General features: G+C 38.2%; 1 protein-coding gene across 5 annotated transcripts in view; it reads left to right on the forward strand.

The window, feature by feature from the left end:
* Positions 1-21,475, forward strand: part of Map2k4 (mitogen-activated protein kinase kinase 4) — a 96,995-nt gene that overhangs the window by 57,257 nt on the left and 18,263 nt on the right. For all 5 annotated transcript variants that reach the window (XM_085695111.2, XM_085695110.2, XM_048448267.3 and 2 more), the window contains 4 exons: positions 9,161-9,280; positions 15,664-15,783; positions 18,327-18,378; positions 20,523-20,650. In XM_085695111.2, the coding sequence (XP_085551237.1) occupies positions 9,161-9,280; positions 15,664-15,783; positions 18,327-18,378; positions 20,523-20,650 (420 nt within the window). The remainder of the gene's footprint in view (positions 1-9,160; positions 9,281-15,663; positions 15,784-18,326; positions 18,379-20,522; positions 20,651-21,475) is intronic.

The raw sequence follows: 21,475 nt of genomic DNA on the forward strand, positions 1-21,475 counted from the left end.
TGGGTATTATGATGGTGTTGCAGCCCTCTGTTTGGGGAGCTAGCTACCCCAAACAGGAAAACAGGCCAGTTGCTTAGGTTGGATTTTGTACCAGACTGCAAATGGTGTGATAGTGTGAATGTTAAGGCTTCAGAAATTTTCTTTTGTTGATGATCTGCCTAATTTGTCTCATCCTTTTCTACCCTCAACTCTGCTTCTTTGCTTTTTTGTTTTATTCAACTATTTTTAATACAGGGCTTGCTACTTATTTGGATTTTTACTTCACTGTTGTTGAACTAGAACTTAGGTGCTTAGTGGGAAGGACAATGTTTCTCAGCCCTACAGCTCAGCCCTTCCCTACCATCTGTGTGCCTGTCCTTGATGAAGACTGTACAGGTGTGGTATTGTGTAATCTTTCCAGGGAGATGTAAACAAACATTTACCTGAAGTAGTGAAGTAGGGCACCAATGACAGACCAAAGAAAGGATCCTACCCAAGCCTAGCTTAGTGAGATAGCCTATTTGTCGGAGTTGCTTATAGGGACATAGAAGGTGAGAGATTGATTAGAGGAGTAGGAGGACTTGGGCAGTTGTAGGAGAGAAAAGCCCCAACCTAGCACTTAGAAAAGCTGCATCCTTGGTGTTCTCTATCTTTGAAGCAGTCAGCCTGCTGTGGAGAGCAGTTGTTACTCTTTTTCTATCCCCCAAAACTATGTGAGTCTGCCAAGTTCCAAGAGTTTCCTGGACCTTTTGCATTTCATTTGTTTTCTGAGTCTTAACTTCCCTCCTCTCTCCCAGTTTGAATGAAAGAACTGTGAGTGATTCTACCTATTCCTCCAGCTCAATGTTTGTGCTTCCTTCTACCTGCTCCAAGTTCTCTGAGACATGGAAGGGGTAATGGGTATATCTGATTGTTTTCTTTCATCTGTCACTGAACACTGGGCTACTGTATTACAGCAACAGTCATCTACTATCATAAGCTTGACTGGCTATGAATCTGTACCAAACACTGCCCGTTGCAAGAAAGAAGTTTCTCTTCATGAATCACTTAGACTGCAGTAACCTGTGATTGCAAATACAAACATTAAGAAGGCACTTGGAGGGGTGGGGAGAATAGGGAGGGTGGAAGGGGAAGACAGGGGAGTAGGGGATGGAGAGGAGAACTTGAGGGAACAGGATAGTTGAGATGGAGGAAGGACAGATGAGAGCAAGGAAAGAGATATTTTGATTGAGGGAGATATTATGGGGCTAGCAAGAAACCTGGCGCTAGAGAAATTCCCAAGAATCCCCTAGCTTGACTCTAGCTAAGACCCTAAGCAGTAGAGGAGAGGGGGCCCAAATTGGCCTTGCCTTGTAGTCAGACTGATGAATATCTTAAATATCACCATAGAACCTTCATCCAACAACTGATGGAAACAAAGGCAGAGACCTGCATCGGAACACTGGACTGAGATCCCAAAGTCCAGTTGAAGAGTGGGAGGAGTGAGAATATGAGCAAAGAGATACAGACCATGATGGAGACACCCACTGAAACAGTCTACCTGAGCTAATGGGAACTCACCAACTCCTGCCAGACAGGGAAGAAAACAGCATAAGTCCAAACGAGTCCCTCTGAATGTGGTTGACAGTTGTATGGCTGGGGCAGACTGCAGGGCCACTGTCAGTGGTACCAGGATTTATCCCTACTGCTTGTACTGGCTTTTTTGGAATCTATTCTCTTTGGATGGATACCTTGTTCAGCCTAGATATAGTAGGGAGTGCCTTGGACCTTCCACAAAGCAATGTGCCTTACCCTCCCTGAGGAGTGGATGGAAGTGAGGTGAGGGGGTGGGAGGAGGGGAGGGAGTGGGAACTGGGATTGGTGTGTAAAATGAAAAAAGCATAGTTTGTTTTCCTTTTTAAAAAAATAATAAAAAAGTGAAAAAGAAGACAGTTGGACAGGCATATCTTATCTGTTTAACAAAACAATAATCTGATAGGCCCACATTGGGGCTTATCATATCTCTAGCCATGGGCTTTTGCTTTAGAATATAGTAGCAGATACAAGATCCCTCTTCTGTAAAAGACCTTAAATCTAGTCAGTTGGTTGCACCCATGGCAGTTGTGGAATGCACTATTACTCCAATTAACACATCTTACATGGGATGGTATAGCTCACAGGATCCATAACTGAGCAGCACTGTCAGTGACAGCCCCTAGCAACCTACACAGTGCCCTTCCTATACCACAGAAGTCTGCCAACCGGGAAGGGACTTCCCATCACAGTTTTATTCTGATTCCTCCGTGTCTGATTCCAAACCCCTGGTACTGTCAGCATGGGGTTTTACTTTAGTTCTGACATGTAACCAATAGCAATGGCAATAGATTTTATGGTTTGTGGGGCTTAGGGTCTTCCTGGCCAATAACTGACAAAAAGGAAGCACAATTCCTGGTACTGATTTTTCAGCCAACAACCTTATGGCTCCTAAGAGAGCCATTTTCCACTCAGCAAGGTTCTTTCATTTAAACTCCTTAACTACTCTTCTAGATGCTTTTAAGGTACTCAAGGGTTAACATTATATAAGTGAGCCATTTTACAGAGGGTAGACAAGATCCCTGAAAGTCTGCTGTCCATTCCAAGCTAGTACCAGTTTCTTGGATGGCTAAGAATATTTTAAAAGGAAGAAAGATTATCCCAGGTCTAGTACAGCATGAAAAAAAAAATCTCATCACTCTTTCCTTAGGAGGGCATATTGGGTGGGTGAGATGGCTCAGCAGTAAAGGCCCTTGTTGCCAACTTAATAGCCTTAGTTCAGTCTCTGGGACAAACACGGGGGAAGGAGAGAGCCAACTCTCACCAGTTGTCTTCTGACTTTTGTACATACATGTTGCGCCCCCTCCTGCAAATGTAATAATATAAAATATAAAGTAAAAAAAACAATGTTGGGTACAACAGTGTGGATGAAAAATACCACCCATTTGGCATTTTATTCCACCACCACCCCCCCCCACCCCACCCACCGCCCCTCACCCCCCCGTTTTTAGAGACAGGCTTACTCTGTCTTACAGCCCTAGCTGTCCTGGAACTAGCTCTTGTAGACCAGGCTGGCCTTGAACTCAAAGAAATTTGCCTACCTCTGCCTCCCGAATTCTGGGATTAAAGGCATATGCCATCACCGCGGCTTAGTCCTCTTATTTTCTATGAGTCATCTACTGATCCAACCTGAGGTTCTGTGCTTTACCTCAGTTCTGACAGGCTCTGGGTGGTTCTTGCTTTCCCATCAACTACATCTGGCTACTGACTAGAGTTGCGTGACTTTTCTTGGGGAGAAGTGAACAATTATTCACCCCAGGTAGGACACCAACAGCAGACCAGAGAAATAGCTCCATCCAAGTGTAGCTTAGTGAACCACTGAGTTCATTAGGGCTGCTCACAGGAGCATAGGTGAGGGATTACTTATAGCAGCATTGGTGACTCAGGCATCCATACCACTGAGAACCCCAACCCAGAGTGGGCGATGAGTCATGAAAGCTGCATTCCATTAGTTCCCTGCACAACTTGTAGTGGTAGAGCCAGCAGGAGCCTCCTCTCTGGCAGTTGTTACGGCTTGTATAACCCTAGGGTGGAAGTGTGTAGGAGGGGATGGCTTATGAATCTTGTGAGCTTCAGGAGCTTCCTGAGTTGGTAAGTTCATCTCAAGTTTCTGAAGTGTTGTGAACTTTCTTCCCTTCGGGGGGATGCTTCAACATATGGGGAAACAGGGATGGTAAAAGTACAATTTGGCTTGTTTCTCCACCACACCAGAGACTGTGCCAACACTTCTGTTAAAAATTCCATCACCCAATGGTTTTAGTGGATATTGATGGCCAGTAATCACTGGGAGAGGGTGTTCATTTTAGTATTTATATTTATGTCTTGCATATTGTTCTGAAGGTCCTAATGTGATAATGATAGAGGTGACTTCAATGGGAAAGTTACCTTTTGATATCATAGAATGTTTTATTAGACAATTGAAAGATCATAGTTATATTTGATTATGTAAATCTGGATGGAATGCAGAATTCGTGGCTGTGTTGCTTGACTCAAGAGTGATTTTTATTATCTTGTGATCTTTTTATTGGTTAGATCATGTGATTAAATTAAGAAAACCATGATTGACTGAACCATTACCTTCCTAGTGTTTATGAGTGTGGTATTTCCTATGCCCAATACAAATTGTGGCTGCCTAAGAGTGGGAACTTCCACATATGACAAAGAAGCTGCCTCCAAGTCAGACTGTGTTTTGAATTACATCTATGCTTTCTTTGTTGTAGCTCCAAGTTAGTGGTTTTTATAGTGTGGGCTCTTTCTTGTTAACGTTTGACATGAAACTCAGTAAATAAAATAGTTCAGTAGGTGTTAGAAGAGGCTTAGAATATAGTCAAGTGGTAGAATGTGTTTTAGCATGTCTAAAGTCCTGGGTTCAGTATTTACCATGAAGCAAACAAGCAAATAAAGTAAGAGGGAAGGTCTTGGGACCATGAGGGAAGACGTTTGAAAGCCTTCAGAGTACCAGTTTAAAGGAAACATAAGAGTTGGAATAAGTTAGTTTGGATATGCTTGTTGTAGGTGAATTTTAACCACCCATTGTGTGTTTCAGATCATACTTGAATCTAGTTTTTGAAACTGACCATTGCTTAGTAAACCTACCTGAATTGTGTTAACTGAATTATATCCCAGCATATATAGCTATTTGGAGAAAACTAGGCTTAGTATATGTTATTCCCCATGGGAACATAGGAACTATCATTTGATATATTTCCTAACAGTGCTTAAGATCTTAAGATCTTACCCCCGCCTGTTCTTTATATTTGGACCATTGTCTCTTTTACTGTCATAGGTACAGGAGTGATGACATGATCTTTAGACCTTAGGAACTTTAGTGCTGGTCAGTATCATGCTGTTTGAATACACATGATGTGCTCAGTGAAGAGACAGAAGTACCTTTATTAACTCTGTGTTCTTCCTATGGTGGGATATGACATACTCTCCCAAGTTCTCAGTGCTCAGCCAGAAATTATAAAAAGTATCAGGCCCTAGTATTCTCAATGAGAAAAATGGAAGTACTGATATTAATTTGTTAATTTGATAAAAATTAGAATTTTATAGATGGATTTAAAAGACTTCCATGAGCTTACACCTAAACCTTACAGCCTTTTTTCTGGACTTAGTAAATGAAAATACCCTTGCAATATTTTCATACTCAGTAGATAAAGTTTGTTACTTTTGGACATGAAAGCACATATATCTTTGATCTGCATTTCATACTCCTCCCCACACCTCACCTTCCCTGTTTGTTTTGGATGATACTGCTGTCTGGTTGTCCTTGTTAGTCATGGTGCTCTTAGATGTGTTGGGAATTGAAATGTGTCATCCATATAGAGACTTAAGGGTGAACTTGTTCAGCAGGGATATGAGTCAGTGGAAGACAGAAGATAAAAATTTTTAAAATTTTATGTGGCCCAGAGGAAGGTCATATGGAGTGATGGGGCTATAGCAGTGTGCAGGACATCTCCTTTTTGTGTTTTTTTTTAAATCTGAATTCACATCTCTTGCTAGTGGTACATTCTGTTGTAGTGATTTTAAGAGAATGAAGATCTTTGGTGTTTATTTTTATTTTTATTTTAAAGAGCCATAAAAGATAGCACTATTCCAAAAGCTAGAGAGCAACACATTTAGCTTATATCTTCCCTCTGTGATATAGTGGAGCCATTTGGCACTTCTGATCATACCTACATACTTACTTTATTAATGTTTATCTGCTTTCAAAGTCTTACCAGTTAGTTAAATGGCCTTGAATACAAATTTGGACAGCTAAAATATTTTTTGCTGCTTCGAGAATATAATTTCTTCACTGAAAAAAAACTTTGTATATGAACGTTACAATTTCCCATTATTTTAGATGTTTATTTAAACTATGTTACATTTAAATAAAGTAAAAATAGAAATAGTCCAAATATCTTTTTGTATTAGAAAGAGATGTGAATTACTTTTCAAGAATGACAGCTGTTTTCTCAGAGGTCCATGCTCACTAAACACTGTTAATAGTGACCAGTGAAAAACTCAGAATGACCATAATAAAGAAAAGTATGATTTTGTAGCCTTTCCCTATATTTGATTGTAAATGAAACTTCTTTAATCATGAGATGGCTTTTTAAAGTGTTTCGTGGTTTCTTATGGATAGTTCATCTACTCTTTGAGTAAAAAAAAAAAGAAAGAAGAGAAGAAAAAGATAAAGGCTTGTGCTGCCCAAGCTAATATCACTCCTACTCAGCTTAAATTTAAGATGTAAATAAGTGAACATTTCTTAGAAACCAGTGCATGAGTTCCCTGGTTCAACCTCTGAGCATGGTGAGTGTTGTTTCATTTGTGCATTTCTGTGTTCCTGTGACTGGGATTAAGGACAGCCTGGGAAGGGAAGGGGAGGTTGTTCTTACTGACATGTTCTGCTTTTCAGGGTTCTGCTCCCTTGGTGGTAGCCCACATTGGCCTCACTTGTTGCAAATGGTGGAAACCTTTCCCATGCCCCTGCTTTGATTTCCCATAAGAAAGTGTCCTGGTAGTGACTGTGTTAATACTAGCTTTATACTAATTATCTGAAGATATTATGTAACTTGAGTTCTTTATCAAGGTCCTGAATTGGAGTCATCAACTTGAATGTACTGTTAATATAGGTATATACTTTTAGTTAATTTTCCTTTGGGAGGACTGTTAGACCTCTTGAATTGGTTTAGTTTGTAAAGTGTTCACTGAGGTGAATGTTAAACTCTCAGCCTTGGAACTTGTCTGTAGTTGTTGAGCTGTGTTTGCTCAGTCCAAAGTCATTCAGGTAGAGTCCCAGCAGCTGTCCACCTCTACCCACAAGTGCTTCCTGAACAGAGTACGAACATAAGGAAGTGTGAATATAGTGCAGATTTCCAGTGTCATGGTGGACAAGAAGCCATCAGCGGTGGTGTTCCTTTATGTGCAGAAGTGAACTGCATACAGTGTTGCAGATAAGCAAACTCTCCTGCCAAACCCAGAGCTGCCCAGGGACTGTCCCCACAGTCTAGTTAGTAACAGTGCTCTTAGATCAGCTGGTCTTTTCTGCACTGTGGAGTAGCACACTTTCTTTCTTTAGCTATGGCCAAGTTTTTGAAAATCTGCTTCCAGAAGTCAGACATGGGTGTGAACTGCTGTGGTTTTCACTGTAATGTTCTTTTTGTAGACATAAACTTTGTAAAAATGTAAACTTAGAAAACCTAGGAAAACAGAATTTAAAATCATCTTTTCTAATCATGTGTGTTAGTATAGTTACATTTACTAATATACATACGTAGAAAAGATAAAAAGTAATAGTTAAGAAAAAACCTAAATAGTGAGAATTCATAGAAATCTTAACCAAAGGGTAGTTTGAGGTTTTTTTTTTATTTGTCTCTCTCTCTTTAATTTAATTATCAACTCTTTGTTTTAAATTCTGACATGTGGAAATAATAAAATTCTTTAAAAAAATCACGTTGACTGTTTTCACAACCACACATTCAAATCATATTGTTAAAATAGAAATAAATGGTAATTCAAATAATTACTGATTATTAATTAAAATTATCTTTGCCATGTTTGTGTTTTGAACAAGCACAAATCACATGTCTGCTTACTTAAACTTTTAGCAGGTATCCTTTTGCAGCAAGATATTAATGTTGATATAGAAGTAAAGTTATTCTCAAACTATGGAAATGAGAAAATAAGAGTGAAAGAAGGAAACTATTCTCACCTCTCAGGGGGCTAGTTGTTTTTTCTGTCTCTCATTCTTTTATCTTTATTCTACGATAGTGATATTCAATGTAATCTTCTAAATCAAAGTCAAGACAATTCTTTTTGTATGAAACACTGTAGCTAGCAAGGTATGCATTTTAATTAAATACGTTTTTTAAGACTCTGTTTGAAGTATATGGGTTGGATGCCTGGTGTAGTGTCAAAACATAAAGCTGAGAGAGAACCCACTTCTGTTCTTTAACTGCTTGTTCTCGTGTCACATGGAATACTCTCTTGTATCTCTGCCTCTGGCTTCTCTTCTGTAAAATGGGCTCAAGAATTTAATTGACTGCCTTCACCCCTTGCAAGAACATTGAGGACAGATACCTTGAAGTCTTGGAGGACAAAATGCTACCTTGTGTATTTTTTGATACTAACTTACCTTGTAAGTATGTGCTTTGTGTTGTGTATAGTGACACAGTGTGACATTGTGAACTTTTTTATGAGACTAAAAGGTCTTTGCATGCTTTAATGTTAAACTGTACTTCCATTATTAATGTCTTATATTTTCTGAACTTGATTGTATTTTATCTTACTAGTGCAGTAGAAATGTTCATCTGAAGCCTATGTATTTTATAGCATTCTGATTGGGAGGTGGAGTATAGATGTTTTCTGACACTCTTAGAAATGTGCAGAGTTGTACAGTTTGGTTAGGACTCTGCCCCAGGTCTGCAGTGTACAGAGGACTGTCTTTTCAGCTTAGGAACAGGCAAAAGGAGCCCTTTGTTTCTCCATTTTAGTGTTTCCCCACAGATTTCTGCTGACCTGCATGCCAAACCACTAATAGAAAGCCAGGGAGAGCTTCCTGTTTGTAATGTAGAGGAAGTTCATTAAGGAAGACCTCAGTCTGGATTTGAAAGGCTTGGATTCTCCTCTATATGCTCTCCATACTGGTCCTCACTTTTTCTGTTCCAGACTGTTTTCCATTCCAGTCTAGTGAATGAAGTCACTAGCTAGGTAGTTAAGGCTGTTGTTGCATTGGATGCTAGAGCCTATACTGTTCTGAGATGATGGTTAAAAATGTATGTTGTGAAGCTGCCTGTAATTATTCATATGAAAACTTCTATACTCTATGATTTTCTTTGTATTTTGCATGTGGGCATAATTCTCAGAGCCTAGGTGCATCGTTGTGTAACCCCCACCATCATCAGTGAATGTGTGATCCAGAGTCCTGTGCCCTTAAGAATTTCTGAGTGCTTTTTGTTAAATGTTCTATGATCAAACTTACAATTATAAAGTAAAAGAAATGGTAATTTTCCTGTCTGGTTAATATTGTGAAGTTTGGTAATTTCCAGTGCTATGGTAAAGGTTTAACTAAAGTTTCTAAAAATGTTCTGTTTGTATGACATCTGTTATCATTCTTTTCCAGAGAATACGGTCAACTGTGGATGAAAAAGAACAAAAACAACTTCTCATGGATTTGGATGTAGTAATGCGGAGTAGTGATTGCCCATACATTGTTCAGTTCTATGGTGCACTCTTCAGAGAGGTACGGGTAAACTCTTTGGGTTTTAGCTGATAAATGCATATCTAATTTGGATGAATAAGAAAATGGCTAGATTAAATTCTAATCTTCAGCACAGTGACCCATTAACAAGGAAGTTACCTCTCATTATTAAAGTACAGAGCCATCTAAGTTAACCTGTGGGCTGTTCTTTCTGCCTAGGATTGCTTTGGCTACTCGTTTGCTTGTTTTTGTTATGCTTTTCTTACTAGTTCTAGGGAAGAATTCCAGTGAAATTTGGACTCACAGCTTCTTACATTAAAGGGTTATTATAATCTATACAGATGTGAATAGTTCTGTTTATTTATGGTTGCTGCTTCTGAATCCCAAATATTTTCTACTAAGAATGTGACACATCTGTGTGTCAGTACTTCAATACAGCTTTTTTTAGATTTCTTTCTTTCTTTCTTTTTTTCTTTCTTTCTCTCTCTCTCTCTCTCTCTCTCTCTCTCTCTCTCTCTCTTTCTTTCTTTCTTTCATGTATACAGTGTTATGTCTGTATATGTGTCTGCAGGCCAGAAGAGGGCACCAGATCTCATTACAGATGGTTGTGAGCCATCGTGTGGTTGTGGGAATCGAACTCAGAACCTCTGGAAGAGCAGCCAGTGCTCTTAACTTCTGAGCCATCTCTCGAGCCCCTCAATGCAGATTTTTAAGATTCATTATGTTTATGTTTTTTTGGTTAGTAATGAAATGAGTCTCATGGTGACATTTTTTCTTTCTTTCTTTCTTTCTTTCTTTCTTTCTTTCTTTCTTTCTTTCTTTTTTAATAAACCTTTATTTATTTATGATGTACACAGTGTTCAGCCTCCATGTATGCCTGCAGGCCAGAAGAGGGCACCAGATCTCATTACAGGTGGTTGTGAGCCACCATGTGGTTGCTGGGAATTGAACTCAGGACCTCTGGAAGAGTAGTCAGTGCTCTTAACCTCTGAGCCATCTCTCCAGCCCTCATGGTGACATTTTAAAAAGTAGATTTTTATAATTAAAATAGACTTTTATCACTTTTCCCCCTCACTTTCCTTTCTCTAGCTCCCTTTATTTGTATATTGCCCCACCCAACTACCCTTCCCCCGTTTTCCTTCCTTCCTGTCTTAGGTGTTTTGTTTTTGTTTTTTGGGGAGCTGTGAAGAGGCACGATGACCACAGCAATTCTCACAAAGAAAACATTTAATTGAGGTGGTATCTTACAGTATCAGAGGTTCAGTCCATTATCATCATAATGGGAAATATGTTGTCATGCAGGCAGATGTGGTGCTGACTACATCTTGACCAGAAGACTACAAAAAGTTGATTGACTGTCACACTGAGGGAATCTTGAGCAAAAGAGACCTCAAAGCCTGCCCTCACAGTGACACACCTCCTAACAGTGCCATTCCCTTTGGCGGCCTTTTTCTTCCCTGCCACCACACTCCTTGCTGAACACCTTCCATTTTTGTTCTCGTGTCAGTGTTTTAGTACCTTTGTGCTCATTCTGCTCCCTCCTCAGACCTCTTCCTCCACTCTCATCTGTGTGTGTGTGTGTATGAATATATGTATACATGTTTGTCTACATGTGTATGTGTGTGCATGTGTATATATTATGAATTTGCATGTAGCAGAAAATATGTAGTACTTGTCTTTTTGAATCTGGTTCATTTTGCTTATATATAAATAAACATACATTTACTGTTTCATCCATTTTCCTGCAAAGGATATAACTTCATTCTTTACAAAAGAATAAAATTCCATTGTGTATCTGTACCATATTTTAAAAAGTCTATTCATCTGTTGGTAGATGTCAGGCTGGTTCTGTACTTTGACTGTTGTGAATGTGCAACAGTAGATGTGACTGTGCTAGTGTCTCTGGTGGCCATTTTAGATCTTCATAAGAGTGATACGACTGGATCATGCGGTAGTTCTACTCTTAGTGTTTCCGAGGGGCCTCCATACTGATTTCCATAGTACTGTAAGCTTACCCTCCTACCAGCAGTTTATAAGGGTTGCTCTCTTCCTACACCTCCATCAGCGTTTCTTTTCTTCATGAGAGCCATTTTGATGAGGTATAATGCAATCTCAAAGCATTTTTTTTGTATTTTCTTGATGACTAAGTTTTTTGATAACCTATTTTCAAAGGTTTCTTGGCCATTTGTATTTCTTCCTTTGAAAATTCTCTATTTTAGCTTAATTATTGATTAGATGATCAGGTTTTATTTTGTTGTGTTTAACTTGTAGTTTTTTAAAATAATTTAACTTTTATTTTATGTGCATGAAGGTATCAGATCCCCTGGAACTGGAGTTACAGATAGCTATAAACTGCCATGCAGGTGGGAACTGAATCCTGTCCTGTGAAAGAACAGCCAATGCTCTCAATCACTAAGTTGTCTCTCCAGCCCCTAACTTGTCATTCTTTATAGATTCTAGATATTAATCCCTTGTCAGTTATTCTACAGGTAGCTACTTGGCTCTGTTCATAGTTTTCTTTGGTATAGAACTTATTAAATTTTATGTAATCCCATTTTTCAGTTGTTAGAATTGCTTATATATGCTGCTGCTAGAGTCCTTGTGAAAAAGGTCTTTCCTGCTTGGAATGTTCTGCTTATTTTCCTCTAGCAGCTGTAAGCCTTAGTCTTTATCCTAGTTTATATTTTGTGTGAGTGTGTGTGTGTGTGTGTGTGTGTGTGTGTATAAAGGGTGGACGATACAGACCTAGTTTCCTTCTTTTACATTGAATATCCAGTTTACCAGCACTATTCGTTGAAAAGGCTTCCTTTGTCATTTTATTTTTTAACACAATTATGTAAGGTGTGGTGGCTGTAGCTTTCTGAATTTCTTTCTAGGTCCTGTCTTGTATACCATTGGTCTCTGTACAGTACCACTACAATTTTTGCCATTGTGTCTCTGTTAGTATAGTTTTACATCAGGTATTATAATGCCTCCAGCATTGTTTCTTCTTTTTAGTATTGCTTAGTATTCATTTTTTTTTTTGTTTTGTTTTGCTTTTCTTAGTAACTCTATATGGAATCACACTGAAATTTGGATGGCACTGACTTGGTTAGGGTTCCTATTGCTGTGGTACAACACCGTGACCTAAAGCAGCTTGGGAAGGGAAAGGGTTCATTTCACTCACAGTTCCATATGACAGTTCATCATCAAAAGCAGTGAGGGCACGAACTTGGAGGCAGGAACTAAAGCAGAGGCCTTGAGGGGTGTTGCTTAATACTGGCTGGCTTCCCATTGCTTGCTCAGCCTGTTTTCTTGTAGAACTCAGGACTACCAGCCTAGGGGTGGCCTCACCCACAGTGGGCTGGGCCGGCCCCTTAATCATTAATTAAGAAAATGCCCTGCAGACTTCTTTTACAGGCATTTTCTCAATTGAAGCTCCCTCATCTCTGATGACTCTTAACTTGTGTCAAACTAGCCAGAACAGGGACTTTGTTGAGCCTGTGGGTTGCTTTGGGTCATATATCTAATTATCACAACATTAATTCTGCCCATTCTTTCAGTCTTCTAGTATATTCTTCAATTTCTTCCTTCCAGGCTTTACAGCTTTATCCTCTTGGTTTTGCTAGGTATTTTATTATTTACTGTTTGAAATTGACGAACGAGGGTTTTGTTTTGTTTTCTTTTTGTCCCTCAATCTCTTTCTGGGAAAGTTCATTGCTGGTATATGAAAAGGCTACTGAGTTTTATATTCATAGTAGATATAAAAAACAGTTTATGTCTTAATTACTTTTCTATTGCTGTGAAGAGACAACATGACCAAGACAACTTACAGAAGAAAGAGTTTATTGAGGCTTTCAGAGGATTAGAGTCCATGACCATCATTGTGAGAAGCATGGCAGGAAGCAGAAGGTAGAGAAAGGTACCTGGGAATGGCATGGGCTTTTGAAACCTCAAAACCCACTCCCAGTGACAACACTTTCTCCAACAAGGTCATACCTCCTAATTCTTCTCAAATAATTCCACTAACTAGGGACCGAGTATTCAAATATCTGAGTTTATGGGGACCATTCTCTTTAAAACTACCACAGCTACTTTACTGTGGTTATCAAATCTAGAGTTTTCTGATGGAGTCTGTAGGATCTTTCGAAAATAGGATTGTGTCAGCTAGGCATGATGGTGTACAGCTTTAATTCCAGCCCTTGGGAGGCAGAGGCTGGTCCATCTCTGAGTTCAAGGCCAGCCTGGTCTACAAGTTGAGTTTTAGGGCAGCCAGGGCTACACAGTAGTAAAAAAGGATTATGTCATCTGTAAATGGATTGTTTGACTTCTTCCTTTATTATTTGTAGCCTTTAAAATTTCTTTCTTTGTTTCCTTGCTCTAAGACTTTTAGCATTACATCAAATGAGAGTGGACTCCCTTGTTTCTTTTCTGATGTTAGAGCAAATGCATTCAGTTCTCTTAATTCACAATAATCTTGACTATAAATTTGTTCTTTATTCCCTATATTGGGCTGAGTTATGTGTGCTTCTAATCTTAGTTTCTTTAGGACCTTCAGCCTGAAGGAATGTTGTACTTTGTCAAAAGCCTTGTCTGAATCTATTGAGATGATCATGTGATTTTCTCTTTGAGTTTTATTAATGTGCTGTATTATTTTATTGTGTGAGGTGACTTGAATAGAAATGTCCCCCATAGGCCCAGGCACTTGACACTTGGTCTCCCATTGCAGTTGGGTCCCTAATTGCAGTTGGTGGCACTGTCTGGAGAGTTTTGGCCTTCCTGGAGGAAGTATGGCACTGGGGACAAGCTTTGAAAGTATATAGTCACATTTGACTTACAGTTCATTCTTTGGTTCATGATTGTACTTAAAGGTATAAACATTCTGCTTCCTGTTTTTGCTGCTGCTTACCACCATGTCTTTATACCATGATGGGTTCTTGTCCTGTAAGTCCAAATAATCTTCTAAGAGTTGCCTTGGTTATGGTGTTTTTATAACAGCAACAGAAATGTAGTATGTATAAAGTGTATGTGTGAAACAATCCTTACATTACTGGAATGAAACCAACTTGGTAGTTAGGATTTTTGAATTTGGTTTGCAAGTATTTTGTTGAAATTATCCTGTGTATATGTGGGTTGGAGTTATTGTAACGGCAGCTTTGTAGAATGGCGTTTCTTCCTTTCTGTTTTATAGGGCAGTCTGAGGATGCAGGTGCTGGCTCTTCTGGAAAAGCCTTGTGAATTCATTAGTCAGACTTTTCCCTCCTGGGCTTTTCCTTATTGGGGGATTTTATTACCACTTCAATTTTATCGCTCCTTGTGAATCTGCTTAGTTTCTTTTATCTTCTTAATTTAATTTTTGGTAAGACATATATGTCTGTAAATTTATCTTTCCTATATTTTCTAGTTTTCTAAGAATCCCAGCACTTGGGAGGCAGAGGCAGGTGGATCTCTGTGAGTTCAAGGCCAACTTGGTCTACAAAGAGAGTTCTAGCACATCCAGGGCTGTTACACAGAGAAACCCTGTCTCAAAAAACAAAAACAAATTATATATATAAAATATTTATATATATATATATATATAAATACAGTAAATGCACATTGAGGAATTTCTTGTTTTGTGTTCCAGGCGTGGTTTGAGCATGACAGAGGTGTCAATGTCACTCCTCTTTCAGGCAGCTCAGCTGGTTCTCCTCCCATTCTCTCGATTCCTTCCTTTTCCTTCTTCAAGCGTGGCTCAAGGCTTTTCTCTGTTTTTAACCTTGTTTTTAACCTTTGTTAAAGGTTAAAGGTTTGTTTTTAACCTTTAAAGGAGGTGTCAAGAGAGATAGAACTTTGTTGTGCATCTTAGAAACTGCATGGATGTTTCCTATGGAGTTCCTTGCTGTCTTTCCTCTTCAGTTCTCAGTTTCTTCTCTCCTGTTGTTGGACTGCTCTGACCCCCACTCTCATCCACAGTAACTGTAGCTTTTAGCACATGCAAGGCACTTTATATTTTAGTTGTGTGAACTCACATGACCTTTATTCTAGTCCACAGAGGGTGGTGGACAGTCTCATTTCATAGCACTGACTGCTCTTGTAGAGAACCTAGGTTCCATTTCCAGCTCTCAGTTGTCTATAGCCCTAGTCCCAGGGGAGTTGACACTCTCTCTTGGCCTCCAAGGGTACTGCACTCTCTCTCACACACAAACATACTTTAAAAAAATGAATAAATTAATAAAAAAACAAACAGTGGGTAAAACAGGCTTTAGCTACATAGTTATCCTTAAACTCAGGTAGGATATCTTTCCCAGATCCTTAATGATGTATTAAAAAAATGATTATGAGGTGGAGGTACAGTGTAAAAGCAGAGAAAGATGTCTTCTTAATTCTGTTTCTGTCCTAACTAGGGGAGGCGCCACTGCTTAATATTAGGATTTTAGTGGTGACGAGCATCTGTTGTTTTACAGGGCGACTGTTGGATCTGTATGGAGCTCATGTCTACCTCGTTCGATAAGTTTTACAAATATGTATATAGTGTGTTAGATGACGTTATTCCGGAAGAGATCTTAGGCAAAATCACTTTAGCAGTAAGTATCTGACTATCACACCACTGGTGTGTACTGTGTGAAGAGGTTGCTGGTGTATGTGAATGCACGCACTTTCAGATTGTTGTTGCCTCCCTGAGAAAATCATTTTTAGTAGAATAAGAATTAAAGTCACTTCTGTGCTACAATTAACATGATAGGTGTGAAGAACACTTTTCAAAATCTGGTCTGTGGATACTACAGTGTTGTTTGCATTCAAATCTCAAAGAACTGTAACAGTCTGGTTTAAATGAAACTAGAAATGCAAGTTTTTATTTGTTTCTCCTGTTGTTTTTACTATCTTAAGTAGATTATATCCCTTGGCTAGTCAAAGTGGCAGAAGTCTTTTTGAAGCCTTTTTTAAAATTTTACTATTTATTTATTTACTTATTTATTTGTTTGTTTGTTTTCAAGACAGGGTTTCTCTGTAGCTTTGGAGCCTGTCCTGGAACTAGCTCTTGTAGACCAGGCTGGCCTTGAACTCAAAAAGATCCGCTTGCTTCTGTCTCCAGACTGCTGGGAGGCTTTTTTGAAGCCTCTTAATTGAAGCTTTTAGACAAGATATGTTTTGCTATGGTTTAAGACTGAGAATTATTATTATTATTATTTAGTTTAAGCCATTTAAAATGTTGACTTCCAATTTAGTAGCCAACATTTTGATTAATTTGATCACTTTGCTTTTACAAAAAGCAAAAGGGTTTTTTTTACAAAAAGTAAAAGGGTTCTCTTGCGAATTATGTGTTGCAGTTCGAGAACTGAATTTATGGTCATTTACTTTCTTGCTCTTATCTTTTAGTTGATAAATATGTACAATTTATTTTACAAAGGAAAAGGCAATTTATTTTTTTATAAAGCAAAATTAATAAGACATTAGAACCCCTGAGAATCTGAGCCAGAAATACTTGTCTAGTTAATTGGTTTGTGAGCTAAATCATACTATGATTGCTTCCGATTTCTTTGAATCAGTCCCTTTCCCAATTTAGTTTATCTGTCAGTTGCCAATTTAATGATTTCTAATGAATCTGATTTAAAAATATAAACAGTTTCTGAACTTTATTTCAGTTGTACGAGATGTGTGTATCTAGTAGACTTTTAAAATTTTGATAAAACCATAGTAAGTTACTTTCAGATTGATAATTTTGTAAAAAATTTTGTTCACTGTCAAATTAATGATGAAATTTATATTCTTTATGAGCTAACTAAGTTTTAAGATATATATTCTTTCATATTATAAAATAAACTGAATTACACTAGAAACTTATTCATTGCTCCGATGAATATGTAAATCTCATATTGTTTAGCCACTCTTTTATTGTAACAAGCTATTGTTTTCTTAGAACTTGCCACTGCTCACAGTGTTAGAATACAATAGTACTATACAGTAGAACAGTACTGCAGTACTATGCAATAATAGAATAATGATAGTAGTTAATGGTGAGTGAATATTATTTGTGTTGAGCCAAAATTTTATAACATAATTTTCTTGGTAACTCTATGGTAAGTAATATACTATTTTTATAGATGGTAAATCTGAAAGCATGGAAATATTAATTTGCTTTGGTATTTACAGTTTTAAGTTGTTGATGGTCAAAACCTCCATAGCCCAAACTCATAACCCAACTCTTAACTACAGTATAACAGGATAGCTATGAAATTTGGAAAATAAATATAAAATTATTTTTATCAGGTATTGTAATATAGATAGTATATACTTGAATAACTTATTTGGTACATCTGTGTTTGTATTTTTCTGACTAGGTGATCACCTTATATAGTTAGCACATTTTAAATTACCCTCTGTAAAGTCTCTTGCTAATTAATAGTCCAATGAACAAACGGGGAGAGTTTCTTAGCTAATACAAGGTGGTATTTTCTACATTCCTCATATAATTCTTCTGACAGTAAAGATTCGACTTTTCTTCTTTCTCTTCCCCCCTCCCTCTCCTTCCCTCCTTCCCTCTCTCCCTCCCTCCCTCCTTCCCTCCCTCCTTCCCTCCCTTCTTTCCTTTTCCTTTTCTTTATTTAACAGCATATGTGTTGACCTGTTGTCAAGTCTCTGTTGCTTCTTTTTCTGAAGAAGGCTATGATTTCTAATCATGAGTAGTGTGACCCAGGACAGAATAAATTACTGCTGGCTGAGGAGATATGCTGGATCTGCAGAACTTAAGTCAGGGGTTTAGTGATTAAGTGTGAAGAACTGAGGATTTATGGAAATAATCACCATCATGGATAGTAGAATCAGTTCAGTGAATATGTACTTTTTTATGATTGTACAGGTTTGAGGTACAAAAACAATACAACTTTTTAGTGACTTCATACATAAGTCATGTTACTGTTTTCTTAACTGTCAGGAGGACCATGTAGAGGCATCTTTTCTGATGTAAGATTATATGCCATTGTCATGCAAAATGCAGAAAGACAGCACTTGAAATGCTAAGCTGAGAAAGCATACAGGGGGCTATGGAGGCTATTGCTTGTGCTAGGTTGTTGGGCTATTTTATTTAAAAACTCAAGATCTTTATCCCACCTCTTCTTTTTCTTTCCAGACTGTGAAAGCACTAAACCACTTAAAAGAAAACTTGAAAATTATTCACAGAGGTGGGTATGGATTGCTTTCTGTGGAACAGGAGTCAACTTTTTCTCCTTATATTAGTTAAAGTATTTTTTAATGAAAACTCCCATAATACTTATAAACCTCCTTGGAATATTTGTGGTTTTGGCCAACAAAATAAAAAAATCCAACTAATCAAAAAATACAGAGAAAACCAAACCCAAATACTGTGTATCCTGAAGCATCAGCTTTTCTTCCCCTGGAATTTTTTAAATTTCTATCTCACTTAGTAAGTACATTGGGCTTAAAAGTTGCATTTTGCTACAGATTATTGATTTTAGTTAGAAATAGTTACTGTTGATAATGAAATGTATTTGTACAGTTCAAATGTGCCAATAACATTAATAAAAGGGAAACATGAATGGCTAAATATAAATCACTCATTGCTCAGTGTAATTGAAGACTGGATACCGTCAAAGCATCAGAGTGGCTGTGCAGACATTCAAAGACGAATCTGAAGAGATGGCACCATTAGGACATTTCCCCCATTTCTGGAAATTGAACCCAGGTCCTTGTGCATTCTGGATAAGTGCTCCCTACCTCTTAGCTGTGCTCTCAATCCCTATGCCTTGGCATTTCTCCTGTAAAGTGTTTCTTCTCACTTTAGAGCATGTGTTTGTAAAGGAGTCTTAAAATTTACATTATAAACTGAAATTCCTCTAAAACATGACCTGCTTGTAAAAATCTTTGATTATCTGGCATTAATGACCACCTTAGTTCCCAGTATTGTTTCTAGTCTCCTGAAGAAAGTATTCTCACTTCCTGGATGGGTGTATTTAGCAGTAGGACCTTTTTACATGTTTGTATTTTATGTCATATTCACTAGACTTGACCCCTACTCTAAGAGCATGAGACTTACCCTGACGGAGCTAAAACTAATTAGGAGCCATATTTTGGAAGAGTGGATAGAAACCTTGACAAGATGCAGGTCCCACGGGAAAGGGTGGGAGAATTAAGAATGGGTGTTTTTGAGAGGTGATATTCTGGATCTATCTATCATCATAGGGGAGCTTTTCTGGACTGTTCGAGTTTTTTCTGGACTATTCGAGTTATATGTAGATGTTTTCTATGTCTCAACTTACTAAATTTTTTGTGATATTGACAATGAAATAGATAGAAGAATTATGATAAAAATAGAGAATTGGAGAGCGTAGGAGAAATTTTGGCAGTTAGCTCATTGGCACATTGGTAGTAATTATCAGTCAGGAGGAGCTTTGGGTTTGCATGCTGAACAAAGGCCAACAGTTCTGAAAGTTATAGAAATGAGTCCAAGGGAAAGTTGATTGGGAGAAACTGGAGAAAGCCACTTAAGATCAGAAGATCCTGAGATGGGCTAGAGAATTGGCTCAGTAGCTTGCTGCTCTCTAGAGACCCAGATTCTGTTCCTAGCACCCACACCGCGTGACTCACAGCCTCCTGTAACTCCAGCTGCAGGGGATCTGATGTCTTCTGGCCTCTTAGGGTCTCTCCTCACACTCTTGGTCTACACTTAGACACACACACGCACGCGCACACACACAATTAATCTTAAAAAATCTCTTAGAAATAACTGCATTTTTGAGAATAAATAATTTTTTCGTTTAAAATAATGTTTTCATAAATTAAAGCTATACTCAACGAAATTATCGGTTCATGACTGGTCTACTTTTACTTTGTTGTGTAATTCTTGATATCTTTTGAAAGTTAGCGTAGTGTATTATCTGATGAAGTTCATTCTTTGTTCTGACTGCTGAAAACCGTGATTTGTGTGTGTTTTATATGTGTGAAGATGGTAAGAGAAAAAGTCTTTTGGCTTGTTAAATTGTAGTGGTGAAAGGAGTTTGACTGTTAAATTACAGTTCTTGTCTCTTTTTAGTTTTATAGACAAGGTCTTATTCTGTAGCCAGGTTGGCCTCAAATTCTTGGTTAATTATCCCCCAACAGTGTCCTAAGTGCTGGGATTATAGGGATGAGCCACCATCTTTGATCTTAGTTATTGATGTGTATTTAAAATATGATTGCATGTGCTAAGTAAAGTTTTGTTTCTTGTATATCTGAATTTAAGGACTCCAGATTTTAGTAGTTTCGAGTGTAGTACTTTAGAGTTGCTTGATTGATCAGTTTTGTACTGAATGGCATGTATTTCTTGCAGATATCAAACCTTCCAATATTCTTCTGGACAGAAGTGGAAATATTAAGCTCTGTGATTTCGGCATCAGTGGACAACTTGTGGACTCCATTGCCAAGACAAGAGATGCTGGGTGTAGACCGTACATGGCAGTAAGTGTGCAGCAAAGTCTCTTGCTTGGCAGTCATCACATAGAGAGCCTGTGCCCTTTGGTGCTAGGTGGAGGGGATCTGCCTTCAACCATGCAGCTTCACTGTGCTAGAGCGCTTTTCTTCCTAAGCATTTCCAAGCTTAAGTTTTAACTTCTGGAAACATTGCTAAATTATTTCAGTGCACTGCTATGTACACAGTAATCCTCTTGTTTGGCCTTTAGCATTTATGGTCTCTCCTGATTTTTCTTTTCATTTTCTTGAACTCACCCAGTCAACCAGGTGATAAATTATCCTTGTCTTTGTTTTCCTTCTATCTCCTGTACTTTCTTGACCATAATCAGAATCAATTGAGAAATGTTTGTTCTAGGCCACTAAAGGATGCTGTCATAAGTTATAGAAGATTAACTTAGTACAGGAAAACAGTTCCTGACAGAATAGAGTGTGCCTTACAGAGTCTGAAACTGTTCACCAATTGTGATTTGTTACTTCAGAATGGATGGAACACAGCAGTAAATACAGAGGCCTTAGGCATTGGAAGACAGATGGACACTGTCCTTTCAGAGCTTCCCTGTATCCTATCCCTGTGAATTTGCATGGCCTGTTTCACAGCCCAGAGTTTGAACTGCGTTTGATTGATGATTGGTGTCTATATTTTAATTTTTCTCCCTAGGTGCCAGTTTTTTCCTTTAGTGTCCATGGTCCTTTAGCAGGGAACAGCATGCTCCTACAAGTGATGATAAAGTTTGCTGTTGTTTATTGAGCCTTTTCTGTCAGTCTGTTTCAGTATTGCAGACTTTTTAAATCATCATCATTGATGAAAGGGCA

Source organism: Myodes glareolus, chromosome 9 (assembly GCF_982192425.1).
Source record: "Myodes glareolus chromosome 9, mMyoGla1.1, whole genome shotgun sequence".
In the NCBI taxonomy this organism is placed as follows: Eukaryota; Metazoa; Chordata; class Mammalia; order Rodentia; family Cricetidae; genus Myodes; species Myodes glareolus.